This window comes from Mustela lutreola, chromosome 17 (assembly GCF_030435805.1).
Source record: "Mustela lutreola isolate mMusLut2 chromosome 17, mMusLut2.pri, whole genome shotgun sequence".
NCBI classification, from domain to species: Eukaryota; Metazoa; Chordata; class Mammalia; order Carnivora; family Mustelidae; genus Mustela; species Mustela lutreola.
Window position 1 is genome coordinate 48,336,557 of NC_081306.1, and position 23,080 is coordinate 48,359,636.

At 41.9% G+C, this 23,080-nt stretch overlaps 1 protein-coding gene across 3 annotated transcripts in view; it reads right to left on the reverse strand.

The window, feature by feature from the left end:
- The window catches only part of LOC131819907 (S-adenosyl-L-methionine-dependent tRNA 4-demethylwyosine synthase TYW1-like), a 201,359-nt gene that overhangs the window by 36,243 nt on the left and 142,036 nt on the right, over positions 1-23,080 (reverse strand). Inside the window, exon 15 of one of the 3 annotated variants that reach the window (XM_059155323.1) lies at positions 12,581-12,707. The exons of the other annotated variants lie outside the window; for them this stretch is intronic. Within the exon in view, the coding sequence (XP_059011306.1) occupies positions 12,603-12,707 (105 nt within the window). The 3' untranslated portion in view covers positions 12,581-12,602. Of the gene's footprint in view, positions 1-12,580; positions 12,708-23,080 lie in introns of those variants that run through there. 3 annotated transcript variants of the gene reach the window in all.

Genomic DNA, 23,080 nt, shown 5'->3' on the forward strand with positions numbered 1-23,080 from the left:
CGTCCGCATTCAGTTGGACTAACGGGAGGATGCTCACTCCGTCACGTTTATCGACGCTTCCCCCGAACGTTAAAAGCCAAGCAGTACGACAAGGGAACCAGAATTACTGAGTACTACACAAAAAATAACTACTTGCAAATGACAGAACTGCCTTCTTGAAAACCTGTCAACTAAAAAATTATGCTAAGGAAAAGTGACCGGTTACTAAATAAAAGTATAAAACAAACAGCTTTCCTGGCACAGATTAGTGGAGTAAAATGGATGCTGGGGCCAGACCGAATCCCACATACTTAGTTTGCTACCTTTACCCTCTGTTCTGTTTCTTTCTTTTTTTAAAGATGTTATTTAATTACTTGAGAGACAGCACAGAGGAAGAGGGAAAAGCAGGGTCCCTGCTGAGCAGAGCCCGACGTAGGGCTCGATCCCAGAACCCTGGGACCATGACCTGAGCTGAAGGCAGATGCTCAACGACTGAGCCACCCAGGCCCCCTGTTCTCAGTTTCGACTCTATGTAAACCGGGGGTCCTGCACAGGATAAAAAGGGTGAGTCCGCGTAGACCTTAGAACCCAGCCTGACAGCAGTAAGTCCTCAACAGTATTACTGCTAGACGCCAGCAAAGACCAATTATGAAATGCAAGCAAGGAAAATTTTACTGACAACTGTAAAACACATGTATAAAACACCTCGTAATTAGTTTGTGAAATAACACGGACACTCAAGAAAATAGGTCCGAGAGACCTAAACAAAAATTCACCTGCACGGAGAGCCATGATAGATTTATAAACACAACATTAAATTAGTGGGAGTTTAACTTTCCCCTGAACAGACAAACTGGCGACGGACCAGCGGCAGCAGCCGGGGTGAGCACTTCCTCAGCGCCGACCACAAGCCAGCTGCCGTTTCACGTGCCTAATATCAGAGCGAAGACTCCAGTATTTTCTAATCTTTACCACAAATCGTACAAAATCGGTTTGATTATTATCTTCACGTGACAGTAATGAAACCGAGGCCTAGAGCAGTTGAATAAATTTCCCGAGGTTACGCAGCTGGAAAGCAGCGAGGCTGGGAGGTGAACCCGAACAGTACGGCTGTCTCTCGCTCTGCTAAGCCTTTTCAGAATCATGAAATGAAACACAACGAGAAAGGTGTAGGAGACACGCATGTGCGGCTGAGGGTGGACATAAGTAACACACCCCTTTGGCCACCATCGTTCCCTTTGTCCCCAAGACACCTAATACCCCGAGTCACATCACAGTTGTAGATTCCTGCCCGTATGAAATCCACATAAAGGGAACCATGTTCCTTTGTGTCTTGCTTCTGTCACTGAACACATCTATGAAATTCCTCCATGTCACCGGAAGTTCACGTCTGTTCATTTTCTTTGTTATCCAGCGCTCCGTTAGTTGAATGTGCAACAATTTACTCACTGGCCCCCACGGATAGACATCTGGACCATTTCCACTTTTCAGCTGTTACACCTTTATGGCACTGGAGTTCAATTCTATTTCGGGAAATTGTATGAAATGCTACTATGACGTATCTTCTCTTAGGTCTGGCTTCTCCCACCGAAACTACCTCTGCGAGAGTGCCCTACCGTGGACTGTAGCTGTCCGGACGTCTTCATTCCCGTGTACTGGTCCATCGCATGAATATACTACTGGGGAAAGTTGTCTGTCTGTTCCCAGTTTGGGTCCCTTACAAAATAACGTTGCCACCAGCGTTGCTACACTTAACCCTTGAGATGCAGGAGAGCACATACTTCTCTTGGATGCACCTCAGAGCAGAAATGCTCGGCCTCTGGACACGCACTCACGCAACTCCGGACCTGCCAGCCCGGCTTCCCAAGTCACTCCACTTACCTTCTCCCGCAGGTCGCAGAGTCCCAGCCGTCTCTCTTGGTCACAACACTTGGTGTTGTCAGTCTTTACACTTGGCCACCCCTGTATTGTTCGATTCTGATTTGCCTGATTACTGAAGAAGCTGATTACGTTTCTGGCCATTTGGGTGTTAGCTTTTGTGAAGGGGCTGTTCTGGTATATTAAATATTTCTTTATTGGGCTTTTTCCTACTGACTTTTTTCCAAATTCTTTATATATTCTGGCTACAAGAAGGCTATTATAAATGTCTGAGAAATATTTCCACACACTTTATGGCTTTTCTTTTCACTTTCTTCCTATCTTTGGATCCACAGAAGTAACTAATTTTCATACCTTTTAATCTCTAACAAAGTTACAATCAAATTGCTACAGACAAAGAGAAGCATTATGGGATTACTGGATAAGGAGTATTATTGGACTTGATTAGATTAGTTTATTTCAAATTATCAACTTCACGTTCTGGGCTTTGCTGTGTCTGTGGGGAGCATACTCAATGCAATGATTTCAGAGACTTTATTTAAAGTCTGTTTAAAATTAGTTAAAATAGTTCCTAAGGTCTCTAGAAGAACAAAAGGGTGTTAGACTAGTTAGATTAGATTAAAACAAAAACTATGTGCAGCTGTTACTTGAAAGGTGAAAGCTGGAATTGCCTTTGCAAAGGACATACTTAGTGCCGTTATTTTATTCTTCTTTGTTAAAAAAGAAAAAAGAATGTAAACTGGATTGTATCCATTTAATTTGAATTAAACTTTTTTTTTTTCAGTTTGGGGATTTAGTACTTTTAATTTGCACAGGCTATAGAATGGCCATTACTACAGAATTTTCTGAATGTGGCATGTCATCTGGTGGGGACAGGCACAGCGTGGTACCACAGAATATAAAAATGAGGATGAAAGTATTTAATTCAGGCAAACAGCTTAGCTACTTGCTGTTTAGTGTTCAATGTTACTTGTAAAATGTCACAATGTGATTTGTCGAAAATGTCAAGAAGTTGGCATGTTATAATTACACGTATTTTCTGTTAACTTCGAGGGTCTAAGATCCCCCCAACCTGCCCCAGTGGTGCACACCAACACAGCAATAATGGGGGGGCAGGGAGATATCTGAATGTAATATCACATCAAATGCGGCTGGTCTCTAGCAAGAGACCTCGACGTTCACCTCTAAAATTTAGACCAGATCTTTGTGGCAGATTTTAAATTTGTGTTTTAACTTACGATGTTAAGGAGGGAAGCAATACATCAACTGAAAATACATGGATGAAAAACTGAGGTCAAGATACCAAAGGTAAATGTTAAATGCTCATCCAAGGGGACCGAGGGAAAAAGGATTAAGTACAAAGCAGAAAAGGCCCGAGTAGTCAGGAAGGATGGGGGAACGGAGCAAAAGTATAAGATGAAAAAAGAAACATGGTCTGGCCCAAGGAAGGGTCTGAGTCCACTTCCGCTACTGTCACCACCACTAGCACCAGCAGTGGCACAAGCCCCCCGTGCACACAGGGATCCACCAACAGACACTGGGTCCGTCTCTAGGCCAGGCGTAATTTTAGCAGCTGGAGATACAGCACTGAGCAAAGCAAGCAAAGTGCTGCTTGTTGTATGACTTACATTCTATTCTGGTAAGTGAACAAAGCCAGAATCAAAAAAAATGGGCCACCAAGAGAGCAGAGGAGCCGGGAGACCAGCAGAGGCAAGCGTCCACCGCCACGGCCTTCTGCACCATCTCCTCAATCTACAAAAACCAAAGTGAATGTGGAGCAAGTGCATGCTTGTCAAAAAGTTAATTCTGAACCGAATGACTTAAAGCAAACTGAACAAAACAAAACCCCTCAAAATGAAAACAATTCCTCAATGATGACTATTGTTTCTAAAAACAAAGAAATATTTTAATAAATATTTTAATACCTCTACTAGAAACTGGGCACTCTATCAAACTCCTTAGGAACCATACCTGTTACTGAAATGGTTTTAAACTAAGCTTTATACTATTTGTGGGAGACAAAACAATGTGTCAATCTGATAAGTCAAATAAACAATGAATGAGAAAATAAATTCAAAGACACAATTCATGATAAACTGAATGAAATATTCTTTATGTCCAAGGCAAACTGTTACAGAATTACTCTGAAAATAAATTAAGTAACCAAACAATTTTAACCTTAATGAACAACTAAAAATGCAGATCAAGGAAAGAGGGTAAAGGCATGGTTATAAGACTCAGTGAAGGGGCGCCTGGGTGGCTCAGTGGGTTAAGCGTCTGCCTTTGGCTCAGGTCATGATCTCAGGGTCCTGGGATTGAACCTCGCATCAGGCTCTCTGCTCAGCGGGAAGCCTGCTTCCTCCTCTCTCTGCCTGCCTCTCTGCCTGCTTGTGATCTCTATCAAATAAATAAATAAAATATTTAAAAAAAAATTAAAAAGACTCAGTGAAGAAAATCTGATCCAACAGGAAATCATTAAAGGAACACTCATCAAGCCACTTCCCAAAAAAGGAGGAAGATTGTAGGCTTATTATTTACATTTCTTCTTAAAGATCCAAACACCATGAAGTGTACTAACACACACATTACAAAAGTCTCAGGAGAGCAAAGAAAAAAATGGCAAAAAGAATATTTGAAAAAAGAATGCCAATAACTTCAAAAACTTGGTAAAAAACATAAATTCACACATCCAAGAAGCTCAACAAATTCCAAGAAGGATGAACTCAGATACCCACACTAGGACACATGATAATGAAACTGTCAAAAGACAAAGAGAACCCTGAAAGCAGCAAGACAGAGTGATTTATCACATATGAGACTCCTGATAAGGTCCAGGGCCCATTTCTCACATTTCTCATCACCAACCATAGTAGTCGGGACACAGCTGGGGAGGAAGTGGCGGGGGGGGGGGGGGGTTGTCAATCAGGAATATTTTACCTGGCAAAACTATCCTTCAAAAAATAAAGGAGAAACCAAGCCACTCCCAGATGAAGAAAAGCAGAGGGAGTGCACCGGGAGCAGAAGTGCCAGAGGAGAAGGTAAAGGGGACAACAGAACCACAGGAAAGCACACCAGACAGTAACTGGAAAGCAAATGAAGAAATAAAACTCCAATAAAGGTACCTGCATGGTACTCTATTTTTGGTCTGCAACTCCTCTTTTTGTTTCCAAATGTAATCTGAAATACATCTACATAAAAGAATAACTACAGGGTGCCTGGATGGCTCAGTCATCCTGCCTTTGGCTCAGGTCACGGGATCCAGACCCGCACTGGGCTTCCTGCTCTGTGGGGAGCCTGCTTTTCCCTCTCCCCTGGCCTATGCTCCCTATCTTGCTGTCTCTCCCTCTCTCTCTCTGTCAAATAAATAAATCTTAAAAATCTAAGTAAAATCTAAAAAAAAAAAGGTAATTACAAATCTATGTTAAATCGGCACATGGTGTATAAAAATGTAAGGTATTAAATTAACAACATAAACGAGGAAGACGGAGTTGTATAGGATCAGTGTTTGTATGTAATTGAAGTTAATCTAGCAGGAATTCAAACTAAACTTAAAAATTAAAGGTCTTTTTTACTATTAAGAAAATAACTTAGAAAATACACAAAAAGGAAAATGAAGAGGGAATCAAAAGGCACACTGGGAAAAAAACCAATCAAACTAAAAAGGGCAGTACTAGAAGAAATGAGAAACAAAAAGATGCAAGACATATAGAAAACAAAAATCATACAAGTCTTCATCATAATCACCTTAAATGTAAGTTGACTAAATTCACCTATTAAAAGACACAATGGATTTTTCTTAAAAAAAAAAAAAAAAAAAAAAAAATTAAAGCCTTCTATGCTGTCTACAAATTAGGTTCACTTCAGATCCAAAGATACATATTTGTCGAAAGTGAGAGGATAGAAAAATCAGATTCAATGAAAGCCACAAACAAGAGAGAGCTGGGGTGGCTATACTCCTAACAAACCAAATAGATTTTAAGTAAAGGTTGGTTAAGAGACAAGAAAGGCCCTTACATATTGAGAAGACGGCTAACTCATCCAGCTGTTAACAATTATAAACATATATGCACCAAGCAACAAGCACACACAGAGGATCTGCCACAAGATTAACAGCCAGTCTCTCATCAGGAGTACGGCCAAACCAGGAGCGCCCACATGAACCTTTGGGGTCCAGAGTTCTTTCTGGTGCTCCATCACACTGCTCATATGGCTAATCTTGGGTTTCCAGAACCTCCTGGATGTTCAGGGTCATAATTTTAGTTATCAGTTCCTCTGGAGATTGGAACTAATAATAGAATTAGTGAAGAAACTAATAAGGCTCCAAAGCCTCCACCATAAATCATATTTCTAGACTGTCCAGTGGCCAAAGCTCCCATGCAAACAAAGATACTTCTGTCAGGTAGGACATTCCAAGAATCAAGAGATCATCTCCCAGCAGTCAAGGGCAAAAGCCATACATCTTAGATAAAGTTAATTTTTCACTACACAATAATGGGTCAGAAGAAAAATGAAAAGGGAAAATATTTTGAGATAAATAAAAACAAAACCACAACATACCAAAACTTAGAGAAACTGAAAAAGCAGTGCTTGGAGAAAAAATTAATAGCTCTAAACACCTACATTAAAAAAAAAAAATCTTAAACATTAACCTAAGTTCACACCTCAAGTACCTAGAAAAGTAAATTAAAACAAAAGCAAAAAGAAAGAAAGAAAGACTAGAGAACAGAACAGAGTAAAAGAGAGAATGGAGAAATTCTGGAGAAGAAAGAAACCCCAAGCTGGTTCTACGAAAATATCAGCACAATTGACAAACCTGTACCTAGACTAAAACAGAGAGAAGACACAACTAAAACAGAAGTGAAGGCGGAGACAATGCTGCCAACCTTGCAGAAATAAAAAGGGGTACAAGAGAAGACTGTGAACAACTGTAGGCCAACAAATTAGATATAACCTAAATTAAGTGGACAAATTCCTAGAAACACACAAATTGCCAAAAATGACTCACAGACAAATGGAAAATCTGAACAGACCTGTAACAAGTAAAGAGATTAGATCAGTAATCAAAAAACTCCCAACCAAAAAAGTCCAGAAACAGATGGCTTCACTGGTGAATTCTGCCAAACATTTCAAGAATAATTCTCCAACTCTTCCCATTAGCAGGAGAAAAGGGAGCAATTTTGAACTCCTCTGAGACCACATTACCTTAGAACCAAAGATATCAGAAGAAAAATATCCCTTATGAACATAGTATCCCTTATGAACATAAATGCCGAAATGCTATCACAGCAAATCCAATAACGTATTAAAATATTATGCAGCATGAATTAGTGGGATTTATTCCAGGAATGAAAAAGAAACAGACTGCATGAATTCATTTGTATGAAATACCCAGAACAGGTGTATCCTTAGATACAGAAAGCAGATTTGTCGTTGTCAGCAAGTGGGTAAGGAGGGTGGCTTACTGGATATAAGACTTTGTTTTGGAATGATGAAATGTTTGGGAACTAGGCAGAGATACTAAGTGCCAGTGGGTTCTTCACTTTAGAATGGCTAACTTTACGTTACTTGACTTTCATCTAAATAAAAAATAAAAAGTTCTTGTCAAAATTCCAGGTGCCCATTTTTCAGCAGGGTGGGGGGGTGGTGATTTTCAAGATGCATACAGAAATGCATATGGACTCAAAGAGCCAAAATAACTTTGAAAAAGAACAAATTTGGGGGACTCATACTTCCTGATTTCAAGACTCACTCAAAGCTCTAATAACCAGACCAAGACTGTGTGATAGTGACATGAGAACGGACACATGGATCAGGGCAACAGAACTGAGTCCGGAAGGGAACTCACACATTCATTGACAACTGATTAGACAAGCATGTCAAGTCCATTCAGTGGAGGAAGAACAGTCCTGAGACAACTGGACATTCACACACAAATGCATGAGGTGGAACCTCTACTTCATACCATACATGAAAACTAAGTCCAAATTGATCAAAGATCTATATGTAAGAGTTAGGAAATGAACCTCTTTCAAAAGCACAAGCAACAAATGAAAAAAATAAGTTGAACTTCATCAAAATGACAAACTTTGGTGCTTTGGTCTGGCAGTTCCTCAGAAAGTGAAACATACAATTACCATAAGACCTAACAATTCCGCTCCTAGGCATATACACTTGAAAGAACTGGAAACATAGATTCACATGAAAACTTGAACATGAATATTCACAGCCTGTTATTTGTAAGAGCCAAAAGGAGGGAAGCATCCAATGTCTGTCAGCTGATGGATGGACAAACAAAATGTAGCGTATCCGTACAATGGAGTATTCCTCGGCTAGAAGCACAAAGGGTGGGGTCCTGATGCAAGCAAGTACGTGAATGACTCTTGAAAACAATTATGCTGACTGAAAGGAGCCAGACACTATTAAAATGGCATGGAATTAAATCATGCTAACAGCTGCACAACTTCGTGACTACCCTAGAGGCCAGTGAATTTATAGACTTTACAAAGGTAAATTCATGCTCTGTGAATTATATCTCAACTTTTAAAATAAGAAAAAGATTGAACATCTAAGAGCATCTCAGGAAGTCAGAAAGTGGATGGTAATCTAAATACAGGGAAGAAAAAAGGGGAAATAAGAGGAGAAATTAATGTAAGATAAGATACCTATAAAAATATGGTGAACTATCAGAAGAACTAATATTGTTAAAATGTCCGTAATACCCATAGACACCTACAGTTTCAATACGATCCCTATAAAAATCCCAATGGGATTTCACCAAATCAGAAAAAGCAATCTGAAAATTTGTATGAAACCCCAACAGACCCTCAATAACCAAAGCCATCTTAAAAAAGAACAAAGCTGGAGGCCTCACATTTCCGCTTTCAAAGTTGACTACAGAGCTACAGTAATTGGACCAGCATGGCACTGGCACAAAGACAGACATATCACCCAATAGAACAAAGAGCCCAAAGTAAACCCCTGCACGGACCGTCAACTAACATTTGACCCCGTTGAGAATACTCTTGACAATCTTGACAAAGACCGTCTTGTCAATCAATGGTGGCAGGAAAACTGGATAATCACATACAGAGCAATGATAATGGACCCTTACCTTACAACACTCACAAACGTTAACCTGAGACGATGAAAGACTTAGACATACGACCTGAGACCATAGAACTCCCAGAGGAAAACCCAGAGGAAAAGTTCTCTGATGCTAATCTTAGCAATGACTGTTCGGATATGACAACAAAAGTACCAGCGGCAGAAGCTAAAAGGGACGAATGGGCCTACATCAAACTAAAAAGCTTTGCAGAGCAAACCATCCACAAAATGAAAAGACGATCTGCCGAATGGGAGAAGGTATTTTACCAACACTTTTCTGATAAAGAGCTAATATCTAAAGAACTCCTACAACTCAGTAACAAAAAACACAATCGGATTTTAGAATGGGCGGAGGAACTGAACAGATATTTTTCCAAAGACGCCCAAATGGCCCATGGATACACGAAAAGATGCTCAACATGAGAGAAATGTACGTCAAACCCATACTGAGACATCTGCTCGTACGTGTCAGAACAGCTGTCCTTGAGATGGGAAAGGGGACCCTGTTTAGATTGTGGGTTCTGGGAACCGCTAGCGGGAACGTGAACTGGCAGAGTCACTGCGGAGAGCAGCATGAAGGGTTCTCAGGAAATACAAACTACAACTGGCGTACGACCCAGCAACCCCATCTCTGGTACATATCCAGAGGAAAGGAAACAGGACATTCACTAGAGTCAATACACGGAAACAACAGAAGCATCCATCAACAGAGGAGCAGTTTACGAACACATGGTGTCCACACACACACACTGGAGTATCACTCAGCCAGGAGAAAAAAGAAAATACTCCCGTTTGTGAGTAAATGGACAAACAGAGACCTCAAAGGCATGATAAGAGATGTAAATCAGAGAATGACAAATACAATTTGTCGACCCTTGGATGACATGGTTTTGAACTGTGTGGGTCCACTTACACCTGGATTTTCAGTAGATATATATATATACACACACACACACAAACACACACACACACTCACACACACAGTACTATAAATGTATTTTCCCTTCCTTAACGTTCTTAGTAATGTTTTCTTTTCTCTAGCTTGCTTTATTGTAAGAATATAGTAGAATATATGGAACATTCAAAACATGTATTGGGGGAATCGAAAGTTAGTATGCAGATTTCCCACTGCACAGGGAGATGGTGCCCTGAACCCTAGGATGTTTAATAGTCCGCTGTACAGTATCACTTACATGTGGGATTTACAAAAGCTGACTCATGGAAACAGAGTAGAACGGTGGTTACTAGAGGCTGTAGGGTGGGGAAATTGGAGAGGTACCGGCCAAAGGGTACAAACCCGCAGCTGTAAGATGAGCGAGGCTCTGGAGATCTAACGAACACTGTGATTAATAGTCAGCATACACTTCAAAGTTGCTAAGAGACTAATCTTAAATGTTCTCACCATAAAGAAAAAGATAATTATCAGACGTGATGGAAGTGTGAGCTTACACTGCCATGGTTACTGTATCATATTATGTAAGTGTATCAAATGAACACACCGTAAACGTACAAAATGTCACATGTCAATCATCAATTATAACTCAACAAAAAACAGAAATGAGCCACAAGTATGGATATTTGATCTATTACCAAATTGCCACTACAGAACAAGGTAGAAAAGGATAGTATTTTAAATCAACAGTGCTGGTGCAAGGGATGTTCATGTAGGGGGTTAGAAGCACCAACACTTAAAAAAACGCCTTAATGGACTTAAATGTGAAAGAGAAACAATATTTAGACGACAAGAATCTCATGACTTTCTTGAAACAGTTCGAGACAAACTTAACAGAAAAGCAAGCCTCATGAAGCTGCAGCGCATTAAAATTTGCAACTTTTCCTTATCAAGATAGGATAAAAGAGACAAGCCAAGAGTGAAAAAAGACATTTCCTCATGTCTACCATATCTAAATAACTTCTAAAAACCAATAAGAAAAAAGACAAATGCAAGAGAAATACTGACAAAAGCCATGAATGTTCCTGTATATCCTTGAGTAAGAATGTTTTTATGATTTAGTGGCAGAGAACACTAACTCTGAAGCAAGTATCCTTTACAAAAGAGGGTATCAAATGAACAATGAATAGAAATGCAATTAAATGCAATTAAAATCCACAAGGAAACAGCTTCACGACCGCCACTAAGACTGACAAAACCAGTTGGTGGCAAGGATGCAAAACAGCCCCTACACACGACTGTGTGAATTCACGCGTTACGTTGTAACTGTTCGGCGTTATTCACGGACGGTGAATGCACACACACCCCACGATCCGGCAAGTGTGCTCCCAGGTGCACAGCCGACGTCACTGAGCAGATACACACACCGAAACACCGGTACAGGAGTATCACTAGTAGATGATTCACGGCGGCCAAACACCGGAACAGCATGACGATGCTTCAACAGTAACACAGATTAACTGTAGCACGTTCGTATTACCAAACAGAACAATGAAGATGAACGGACCAGAGCACCATGGGTAAGTCTAACACACACGTGAAGTGAAACACAGTAGATCCTCGAACAACGTGGGTCTGTGCCGGGCCGCCGGCATGTGAACTGTTTACGGCGTGGTGCTGTAAATGTGTTTTCTCTTACGACTTTCCTAACGTTTGCCTTCCTCTAGCTTACTTTGTTTTAAGAACACACGTAATACATTCCCAAAATACGTGTCAATCGGCTGTGTTCTCGATCAGGCTTCTGGCCAACAGCAGGCTTTAGTAGGTTTTGAGGGTAAAGTTACACATGGATATTCAGCTGCACAGGGTCAGCGCCCCAACCGCAGCTCGGCTCAAGGGCCAGCTCTGTATTGTGATTCCATCTCTATGAAGTTCAAAAACAGGGAAAACCGCCTGACAGTGTTAGAAGTCAGTGATTACTGTTAGACAGAAGAGGGCTAATGACCAGGAGGAAAGATGAATGGGACAAAAGGGGGGCTCCGACGGTGCTCTCAACACTGTTGCAGCAATCAGAGGTGCGTTCTTCTCGTAATGATTCACCAAGCTGTCCCCTTAAGCTCTGTGCACTTTTCTCTAAGTATGATATACTCCAATAATAAATCCTATGAGAAGGATGCCTGGGTTGCTCAGTTGGTTAAACGTCTGCCTTCGGCTCAGGTCATGATCTTGGGGTCCTGGGATGGAGCTCTGCATCAGGCTCCTTGCTCGGTAGGGAGCCTGCTTCTCCCTCTGCCTACTCTGCCTGCTCTGCCTGTTAAGCCTGCAGCTCTCCGTGCTTCTGCTCTCCCTCTGACAAACAAATAAATAAAAGCCTTAAAAAAAACAAAACAAAACAAAATAAAATAAAAGTTAAATAAATCCTATGAGAGATTAAATAAACACAGAATGCTGGGAAAAGACACTCATTTTTTTAAAGCCCTTATATGTTATATACACGAGTGTTCATGGATAAAGTCACGTATTTATTTGACTTGAAATATTCCAATGCCTTCTCCACCCCAAAAACACAGTGGGGACAGATGAAACAAGAAATGAAGTGCCGACAGCTGTCAAATGAAGATGACAGTCACAGAGGAATTCATTCGATTATTCTCTTTTCTCTTACGTGTTTTAAAAATCTATAATAAAAAGTTTAAAAATACATAACTGTGAGTTGGACAGAATTCTGTTGTTTCTAATTAGACAGCTTTCAGTGATACACATTCTGGATAAGGTTATTATATCCCAGGACTACGGCGCTTAATTTCCACGATTTATCTTGACAGTTGCAATTCAAGGCGAACTCGAGTTGAAGCTGTGTCAAAACAAGATAAAACGGTATCCTAAAATATGGTACTGAGTTACTAGTAATCAAAGAAATGCAAATTGAAGCAGTAATGAGGTACCATTTTGAGTTATCAAATTGGCAAAGATTTTTTTAAATAGCAATATCCAAGGGCGCCTGGGTGGCTCAGTTGGTTAAGCAACTGCTTTCGGCTTAGGTCATGATCCTGGAGTCCCGGGATCGAGTCCCACATCGGGCTCCCTGCTCAACAGGGAGTCTGCTTCTCCCTCTGACCTCTCCCTTCTCATGCTCTCTCTCTCTCTCTCAAATGAATAAATAAAATCTTTAAAAAAATATAGCAATATCCAATGCTACTGTTTAGCAAGACAGGTGTACTTGCTCATGGACGGTAAAAGCAGAATCCAGTAAAAACATTTTGGAAACTAACACAGCAACACGATTAAAGAACCAGAAAAATACTCCAATCTGTTGACCCAATAATTGCACTTCTAAAATTTTCACCTTTGGAAATGATAAAAATTGTGGATAAATATTGATCAATAGGAATGTTCAATCCAGCTTTATTTATAAACTCTTAAGAACTTCAATCCCGGGACGCCTGGGTGGCTCAGTTGGTTAAGCCACTGCCTTCGGCTCAAGTCATGATCCCAGGGTCCTGGGATCGAGTCCCACATCGGGCTCCTTGCTCAGTGGGGAGCCTGCTTCTCTCTCTGCCTCTGCCTGCCGCTCTGCCTGCTTGTGTTCTCCCACTCTCTCTCTCTAACAAATAAATAAATAAAATCTTTAAAAAAAAAAAGAACTTCAATCCCAAGAAAGAGCACAATGATTTAAGACACAGCTACTGAACACCAAAAGGCGACGTTTCAGAGCCGTGGTTACAAATCCCGACATAGCAAAGAAACACACTCCTAATAGGAGACGCTCCATGGAGGCGTGATTTTCAGGAAGGGGCAGGAAATGGGAGAGGGACTGGAGTCTTCATACTTGTTCCTGTGGAGAGTAACTGGTTTTATTTTATTTTTTTTAAAAGATTTTATTTATTTATTTGACAGAGAGAAATCACAAGTAGACGGAGAGGCAGGCAGAGAGAGGGAAGCAGGCTCCCTGCCGAACAGAGAGCCCGATGGGGGACTCAATCCCAGGACGCTGAGATCATGACCTGAGCCAAAGGCAGCGGCTTAACCCACTGAGCCACCCAGGCGCCCCAAGAGAGTAACTGGTTTTAGAAGAAAGTTAAGGATGAGGGAAATTTTTATGTAATAGTGTTGGATTTTTAAAAGGCTAAAACAACACTGTACAGGTTTGGAAGGAAATATAACAATAGTTGTGGGATCAGAAAACACATACACACACACATAACCACACGCGCGCACACACACACACACACACACACTCACTTTTTAATAGTTCTGAGTCTTGAGATGAGACTGAATCAGCTTAACAGTCTCTTGATATTCCTGATCTCGACTAGCCATTATAGCAGACGGCTTAAACCACAGTCTCCCGGCCAAAGACCAGAAGCGTAGTAAAGGATAGAGAAAAAGATCTGCCTTAGTTCAGCGGCGCCGCAGGAGACCAGGCCTCTCCACGGGGATGCGAGCCGGAGCGCCCAGAGTTGAAGGCCCATGTGCCTCTGCAAGTCACCGACAACAGCAAGAAGGAAGGAAGAACTGGACGTCCTCCTGACAACAGGGCTAACCAGCAGGAGGCTGCCGCCCGTGTGAAGGAGCAGGAGGAGGGGGCAACCGTGCATGTGAGCTACGCGTGCACACGCAGCCACACATTGTAACGCATAAACACACATACAGGCAAAGGGGCTCATCTCTTGAGAAGCCACAAGAAGAGAAAGCTCAGAAGTGCCAATAAATACGCGAGAGTGGGAAAAAATTCACATTACAGGATAAAAAAATTATAAAAAAGGCAGCAATATTTATGCTTCAGAAGAGCTTACAAGTAATATGGAGCAGGTTTCTCCATTCTCTGGAGCTTGGGGGAAAGTGGAAGGCATGGCTCGGCCGGCGTGTTAACAGGGGCGGGGAGTCCTCACTGGGTGGAAACGGCCTGTGGCGAGACCACGGACACAGAACTTCACAACATGGCAATGCACGGGAAAGGAAGGAGAATCATAATTTTTTTTTTAAAGATTTTATTTATTTATTTGACAGACAGATCACAAGTAGGCAGAGAGGCAGGCAGAGAGAGAGAGGGGAGGAAGCAGGCTCCCTGCTGAGCATAGAGCCGGATGCGGGGCTCGATCCCAGGACCCCGGGATCATGACCTGAGCTGAAGGCAGAGGCTTTAACTCACAGAGCCACCCAGGCGCCCCGAGAATAGTAATTTTTAAGAAAAGATAAATAAGGGAGCGAGAATGTAAAGAAAAAAGACCAAACACAAATCAATGAAAGAGAATGAATAAATGGTAACATTTCTAGAGGAAGAAAGGGCTGAGCACAGAAATCACAGGGCCACTCTCTGCCTTCCACGACAGAGAACATCTAGTCTAAAGCCTCCGCCACGAGGCCACGAGGCGAAGGAGAGCCGTAGCCCACCTACAGAACAGTAAATACAAGTGAATAAACAACGTCATAAAACTCGGTAAGTAGATCATGTCACTGCCTACACCCCAGAGAACACACAGCCTCCGATCCCCGAAGCAACAACATCGACCTGCAGGACTGCGGATATTGATGAAAACGTACAGCCTCTGGCGATGTTCCCACAGGCGAGGTCCATCTACCACCCTGCAGCAGCCGCAAACAGAAACACCCAAATCCAGAGGGAACAGCAGACGGATGAGGAGGCTCTCAACAGAGCCAAAACATCCTGCAGAACTACTGGAAGGAAACTTGAAAGGATTATGGAATAGCCAGAAACCATACATCCTTAAATTCAATAAACCCTACAGATCTGTTTCTCCAGAAACATTGCTTGTAACAACTCATGAATTTAAGTCCCCAATGCTGCACACTGAAGGCTCCGTTCCTGGGGAGTTCACTGTCCAAACGCAAACACTGCACAGCTGAGAAATGTTCAGATTGTGCTAACCCACCAACTAACCTCCCGGTGCCTAAACGTGGCTGGGGTGGGGGATGACTCATCAGAAGGTGACTAAGTCTGTGAAGTAAGCCTGTAAAATTTCCTCCCTGGAAAGCTTCACGGTGACAAGATGTGCCTGTGTACACAGAACTCTGGCTCACATCTGACTCACAGGGAAGTGCATCCGGAATGAGAGCACAATGGGCCTCGAGAAGGGCGACAGCACCCGCCGCACAGACACTAAAACGCCAGAAATTAAGCCTTTCATCCAAAATCCTTACTTACCTAATTCACATTATTTACCAAATAGTAGGTATAACGGACATATGGCCAAAAGGACACTTCAAGTTCATCTCTTGAGCCATCCCGCTGCAAAACAGATGAAATGAAAAATGCCAAGTCCACAGACAAAGCTAGCGGAAAAAATATATTGGGACAGCCTTGTGACCAGGGACTGGACCCAGCAGCCTGACAGAGCACCCCGTGAGCAAAAATAACTCCTACTCAAGAAGAGCCTGCAAACAATTTCAGAAGATGTGTGGAAATGTGACATTCCCCAGGGAGCCAACATAGCCCACAATTAGAAAATAAATCCCAGCAGAAGAAAATTAAAGTGATAGTGCAGGCAACTTTAACAAGCGATAAATGGAAGATACAACTCCATAAAGACGGCAACTTTCTCAAGTTAGACTACAAATTCAGTGCAATTCCAATCAACACCCCAAAGCTGTGTGTGTGTGTACGTGGTTGTACACACGAACACGGACAATCTGGCTCTCACACACATATGAAAACGTATCATAAAGGTGCTAAGAACCAGCAAGACAGTTTTGAAGAAAAGACTGATGAAGGAGGAAGGGCTTCAGAGGTTCCCACCTAGTCCTACAGAGTCGCAGTGACCGCGCGGCAGTGGACAGGAAGGAAAAATCAGTATAACTAGTAGAAAGTTCAGAAACATCCATGAATATACGAAAACATGACTACAGCAGGCAGCCACCACAAAGCATGGGGCAGGGAATGAACTGCTCAAACAACGGATGCTGCTGCAATCAATGACCAACACAGGGAAAAAGAACCCTGTTTCATACGATAATGAAAAAAATTAACAGCTAGATATGCACACATACATGTGTACACACACACACAGAGATCTTCAGTCCTTAATAAAAAGCATTTGCAAGTTAATGAAAATCACAAACATCTCAAAAGAATGGTTAAGAGCCACAACATGATTTCACAAAAAAATACATACAAATGGTCAAAAAAATATAGCAAACTGTCTTAATACCACAAATAATTAAGTATACATTAACACAATGGACATTGGTTAAAAAAAGTTCAGGGGCGCCTGGGTGGCTCAGTGGGTTAAAGCCTAATAGCAAACCCACTTGATGAACAACTATGCAGCAAATAAACTCAGTGTAATAGAATATTTACACAAAGGGTCATGACATGGTCTTAAGTGAAAAAAATCAATAATCCAGGCCTTTACTTAAGTAGAGAATGATGAGCAATTTAAACCTAAGCCAAGTAGAAGAAATAATAAAAATTAGAGCAGAAATCAATGACAGTGCAAAAGAAAACCAATAGAGAAAAAAATCAACAAAACCAAAAGACAGTTCTCTGAAGGGACAAAAAAAATAAACTAAAATGGGTAAGCCTCTACTTAGGCTAACCAAGAAAAATGACAGAAAACATAATTTACTAAGATCAAAAATAAAGAAGGATCATCACTACTGATCCCATGGACAATAAAATAATAATATAGGAATAGTCAAATAACACTATGCCCACAAATTTGATAACATGGATAAAATGGACAAAATCCGAAGATCAAATGCACACAGGAAGAAAACATTTGATTAGGGCTATATATATTAAATAAATTGAATGAATAATTGATACCCTTCCAGAAAGCAGCAAGCCCAGCTGGGTTCTACCAAACACTGAAGACAGAAATGATATCAATTTACTACAGTCTCTTCTAGAGAACAGAAGCAGAGGCACCACTTCTCAGAATCCTGAGGCCAGTATTACCCTAAAATTAGAACCAGATAAAGGATTATAAAAAAGGAAAACTGAGGTCAGTATCTCTCCTGAGCATAGGTTTAAAAAGAAAACATTAGCAAAGTGAATCTAATAATGTATAAAAATAATTACACACATGCTGAGCAGTTGGGATCTATTTCGTGTATCCAAGGCTGGTTCCGTATTCAAAAAATGCAACATCACACATCAACAGGGTAGTGCCGACAAAGTCATGCAGAAAACCACTGAATGCAGTCAAGTATCTGACAAAAGCCAACATTTACTCATGATAGAATTCTCAGCAAACTAGGAATAAAGGGGAATTTCCTCGATAACAATAAAGAATATCTATCTACAAAGAAGCCACAGCTAATACAATACTGAATTGTGAGAAACAGGACACTTTCCCCCTAAGACTGGGAATACGGCAAGGATGCCCCCTCCTTCCATTCCTATCCAACAAGACTCAACAATAAGAGAAGAAAAAGAAATAAAAGGTGTATAAATTGGCAAGGAAGAAATAAAACTGTTTTTATGTGCAGATGATATGACTGTCTACGCAGAAAATCTCAAAAAAAAAGACACAAAAACCCCTCCTGGCACTATTAAGTGAGAACAACAGGATCACAAGACGAACAGACGAGTCACACGCTTTCCCACATACCAGCAACGAACAACTGCAATTTGAAATTTTAAAAAATTTTTTAAATAGTATGAAAACCATGAAATATTTATATATAAATCTAACAAAACTATATTCAAGATCAACATCTGATTAAATAAATCAAAGAAAATCTAAATAAAAGGGGACACAGTCTGTGCTCATGAACTGGAGGACTCAATACCATTAGGATGTCACTTCTTCCCAGCCTGATCTACAGAGTCGATATGATCTCAGCGACAATCTCAGGAAGCTGTTTCACAAACCCCGATGAACTGACCGCAGTGCACAGGACGATAAAAGACTAACAACAACCTATAGAATTCCAAAGAAGAACTAAGTCGGAGAACTCACACGATCCATTTTCAAGATGTACTACGAAGCTACAGTAGATAAGACAGTGTAAATTGGTGAAAGAAGACAAACAGGTCATCAGAACAGCTGAGAAATGGACCCAGACAAACAGTCAACTGATCTCTAGCAAAGGAAGAACACAGGCAGTTCAACTGAGAGAAGACCGTCTTTTCAACAAAATGGTGCTAGGATATTTGGACGTCCACCAATTGAATGAATGAATGAAAACCTTACACCTTTCTCTCTCTCTCTCTCTCTCTCTCACACACACACACACACACACAGCCCTAAATGTAGGGGCGCCTGGCTGGCTCAGTCGCTGTTAAATATCTGCCTTCAGCTCAGGTCATGATCCCAGGGTCCTAGGATGGAGCCCCGCATCAGACTCCCTGCTCGGTGGAGAACCTGCTTCTCCCTCTCCTGCTGCCACTTCCACTACCTATGCTCAATCTCTCTCTCCCTCTCTCTCAAATAAGTAAATATATATATATTTTTTAAACCCTAAATGTAGAACGCAAATCTATAAAACTTCTGGAAAAAACATAAGAGAAAATCAACGTGACCTTGGGTTTGGTAAGGAGGTTATAGATTCAATACCAAAAGCATAACCTCAGTAAAAAACCCAGTAAGCTTGACTTTATTAATACTAAAAATTTCTGTTCTGAGAAAGATGCTGTTAAGGGAATGAGAGACAAACCAGACTGAGAGAAAGTATTCACAAAGCACATATCTGATAAATATTTCATATCCAAAATATACAAGGAACTCTTGAAACTCAACAATAAAAAAAAACAACTAAGAAATGGGCAAAAGATTTGAACAAACAACCCAAGAAAAAAGACATACAGATGGCAAACAGGCGTACTGAAAGATGCTCAACACAATTTACCATTGGAGAACCACAAATTAAAACAATGAGACATAACTATGTGGCTACTGGAAGTTCCCAAACGAAACCACTTACAAGACCAAACGCTGATGGAAACGCTCTGCTACGGGAACTCTCCATTGCTGGGGAAATGCAAAATGGTACCGGCCCTTTGGAGGACAGCATGAGCAGTTCAGTAGAGCACTGAACAGGCTTACCAACCAGCAACGGAGCGCCGAGATACTTAACTCAACAGAAACCTGCACGCAAACGTTTATAGCATCTTTATCCATAACCACCCAAAACTGCAAAGGAGGGTCCTGCAAAGGAGGGTCAGATAATCTGTGGAATTATCCACATCACGAAGTACTGATGATAAAAAGAAATGAGTAACAGCTATGAAAAGACATGGAGGAATCTTAAATGTATAAATATAAGTGAAAAAAGCCAGTACGAGAGGGCTCCAGACCATATGATGCCAATTATATAGCACACAGAAGACACGACGACAGAGTCCGTGGTCGCCAGGGACTTCAGGGGAGGTGGAGAATTCTGAAGACGTGACACACAGGGGAACTCTCGGGGAGTGAACTTGTTTTATCTGATACTCCACCGGTGGGTCCATGACGATGTGCGGTGATCAAAACCACAGAACTTCACAGCTCAAAGAGAGAACCTTTTTTTTATTAAATAGACTCAGCATGGAGCCCAACATGGGGCTGGAACTCATGACCCTGACGTCAAGACCTGAATGCTCAACCAACCGAGCCACCCCAGAGAGAATCCTAATTTACACAAATTTTGGCTCTGTCATCTTCTTCCCAAAAACATCAGACACATTCCAATCAAGGGACTTCTACAGAATACCTGACCAGTGCTCCTAAAAACCTCCAACGCAACGAAAACAAGGGAAGTCTGAAGACAGGCCAGCCAAGAGAAGTCCACGGGGACAAGACTACTAAGTGCAATGCGGGACCCGGGACAGAAAAGGGAAACTGGAATAAAATGTGAATTTGGTGCATCAGTATTAGTTCATGAATTATGACAATGTACCATCAACACAGCACGCTGAAAGCAGAGGAACAGTAACAGGGGTGCATGGGAGCTGTCCCTGCTGTCTTTGTAACTTTTCGACAGCTCTGAAACTGTTCCGAAGTACAAGTTCATTAAAAAATAAAAACCTACTCAAGTGCTTCTAGCAACAAACAGAAATAACCTTCCATCAGCAAATGATTAAATAACAGCCCCATGGGTACAGCTATAAAAGAATGAGGTAAAATTATCTGTATTCAGACCGAGGAACAAAATGTGTTGGTGAAAAAGGCAAGCTACAGGCACTGTGGAGAGCGAGATCCGATCTGTATTTTTAAAATTCAAGTACAGCATACATGCGCTACGTCTGTGGATGAAGATACTCTTTCTGTAAGTAGGCTCCACACCCAATGTGGGGCTCAAACTCACAACGCTGGGGTCAAGCGTTGCGGGCTCCACCGACTGAGCCGGGCGGGCACCCGAAGACGCCTCCACAGTCAACAGAAATGTCTCCGGGAAACGAGCTTTAAGGCATGAAGGGAGTGAGGCTCGAACAGGGAGGTTTGGGTTTTATCCTTTTGTGTCCTTTATGAGAGTAAATTTGACAAAGTAGTTTTTTGTCTCAAAAAACACAAACAAAACAGTACATACAATATGATGCCTAAAAAAATACTGGTACGTATGTGCATATACAACCCTAAGCCTAAAAGGACGTATACTGTGCAAGTATTGCTTTGGGAGTTTTGGGGAAGCCCAAGAAACAGCAGACGCTCAGCTCAACCATGGTAAGTGTGAATTAAGAGTCAAACTGACTTCCTCCCGGGGAAAAGGGACTGCAGGACAGCCCTGCTGCTAGGAAGACGGGCGACAAGGAGGAACGGAGGCTTGAGAACACAGACGGGGCGGGCTTCGGGCATCCGGATTCCCAGGAGCCAGCAGAGAGCAACAGGTGAGCGGGTCTGGAGGCACATTTGATGAGAAAACAGGAAACAGCGCTCAGGAGGGGGAGGGGGAGCGGGGCTGGGGCTGGGGAGCGGGGAGCACAGACAGATGTGCTCGGGCAAGATCAAGAGACACAAAGCGAGCCTGAGACGGAAGCTTGCGGAACACCCCAAAGACAGGGTCTGAAGAGAGGCCTAACGGGGGAGACGGTGGCAAGGAACAGAAGGAGAAGGAGAAGCGTGACAGGTTCTAGGACACCACGGGAGGCCAGAGTTTCAGGAAGCGAACGGTGGTCGGGTGAACAAAGCCGGGTTCAGGAGGACGGAGGGCAGCAGCGGTGGACGGGGCAGCCAGCAAGGCCCCAGCCCCCCCCAGAGGTGAGTCCAACCCAGGGCTCGCAAACTCGTCCCGTTTTAGGCGTTGGGAATCAAATGGTCTCGGTGGCAATTACCCTCCTCTGCCATTTTAAGAGGAGAGCAGCCATGGACGGTCCGTAGCCAGCAGCCCAGCTGTGTCCTAGTGAGACTTCATGACAAAAGCAGGGGCGAGTCACAGTTGGGCCAAGACCTGCACTGCCACCCCCATACCAGTCTCTCCTATGCCTGCCGGGAAATAACTGCTGTCAGACGCTGCCTCTAGACACAGTGGTCCCCCCCTTGATCGCTAGTTCCGCATGTAAAATTCTACCGCCTGCAGACTTGTATCCTCCTCAACTGAGAGAACACAGGGGAATGAACCACTAAGAAGGGAGGGGTCACAAAAGAGAGACCTAGTGTTAGAGAAAAAAGGACAGAAAATAAAAGGTAAAGCAGTGGAGATTTTTGGATTATAGTCACGAGAGTTACAAGGACAAAACAAACCCAGGCCTTAGAATAAACTTTGGAACCTATTAGGAAACAGGAAATTGTAGTTTCGATAAATTCGAGTGAGATCTGGGATAAAGTTAAGCAGAAGCAGCTAACTCTGTTAAGGAGAACATTTTAAAATCTGACCAACTAAATGCATTAAATAAAATTTATCCCCAGGCTTTTAATTTCAAGCACCCTACTTATTCTCTGGGTTTCTTAAACCAGAATGAAACCTGAAAGTCAACAATTTAGCCGTAAGTCAAAGAGGAAGAAAAAAGCAAAGGCATTATTTCCTATGCATGAACATAGAACAAAATAAATTTGCAGTTATCATGTGGGTACTGTAGGGGAGTCCGAAAATACTACTGCAAGCAGAGAACAGAGAAGCAGAAATTAATTTAACAGTACCCATTACTAATTAAAGATTTATAAAATGTTATTAATATTCTCTATGAACACAGTATTTATAAGGGATTTCACTGATTCACTATAATTTCTGACTTCAATCTGAATTTTGCTTTAAGTGCTAAAGTCTTCAAATGTGACTTTTCCTACTACATGGACTCTTTAGGATATAACCTCTATACGTTCGGTGAAGAACCCAATGTATTCC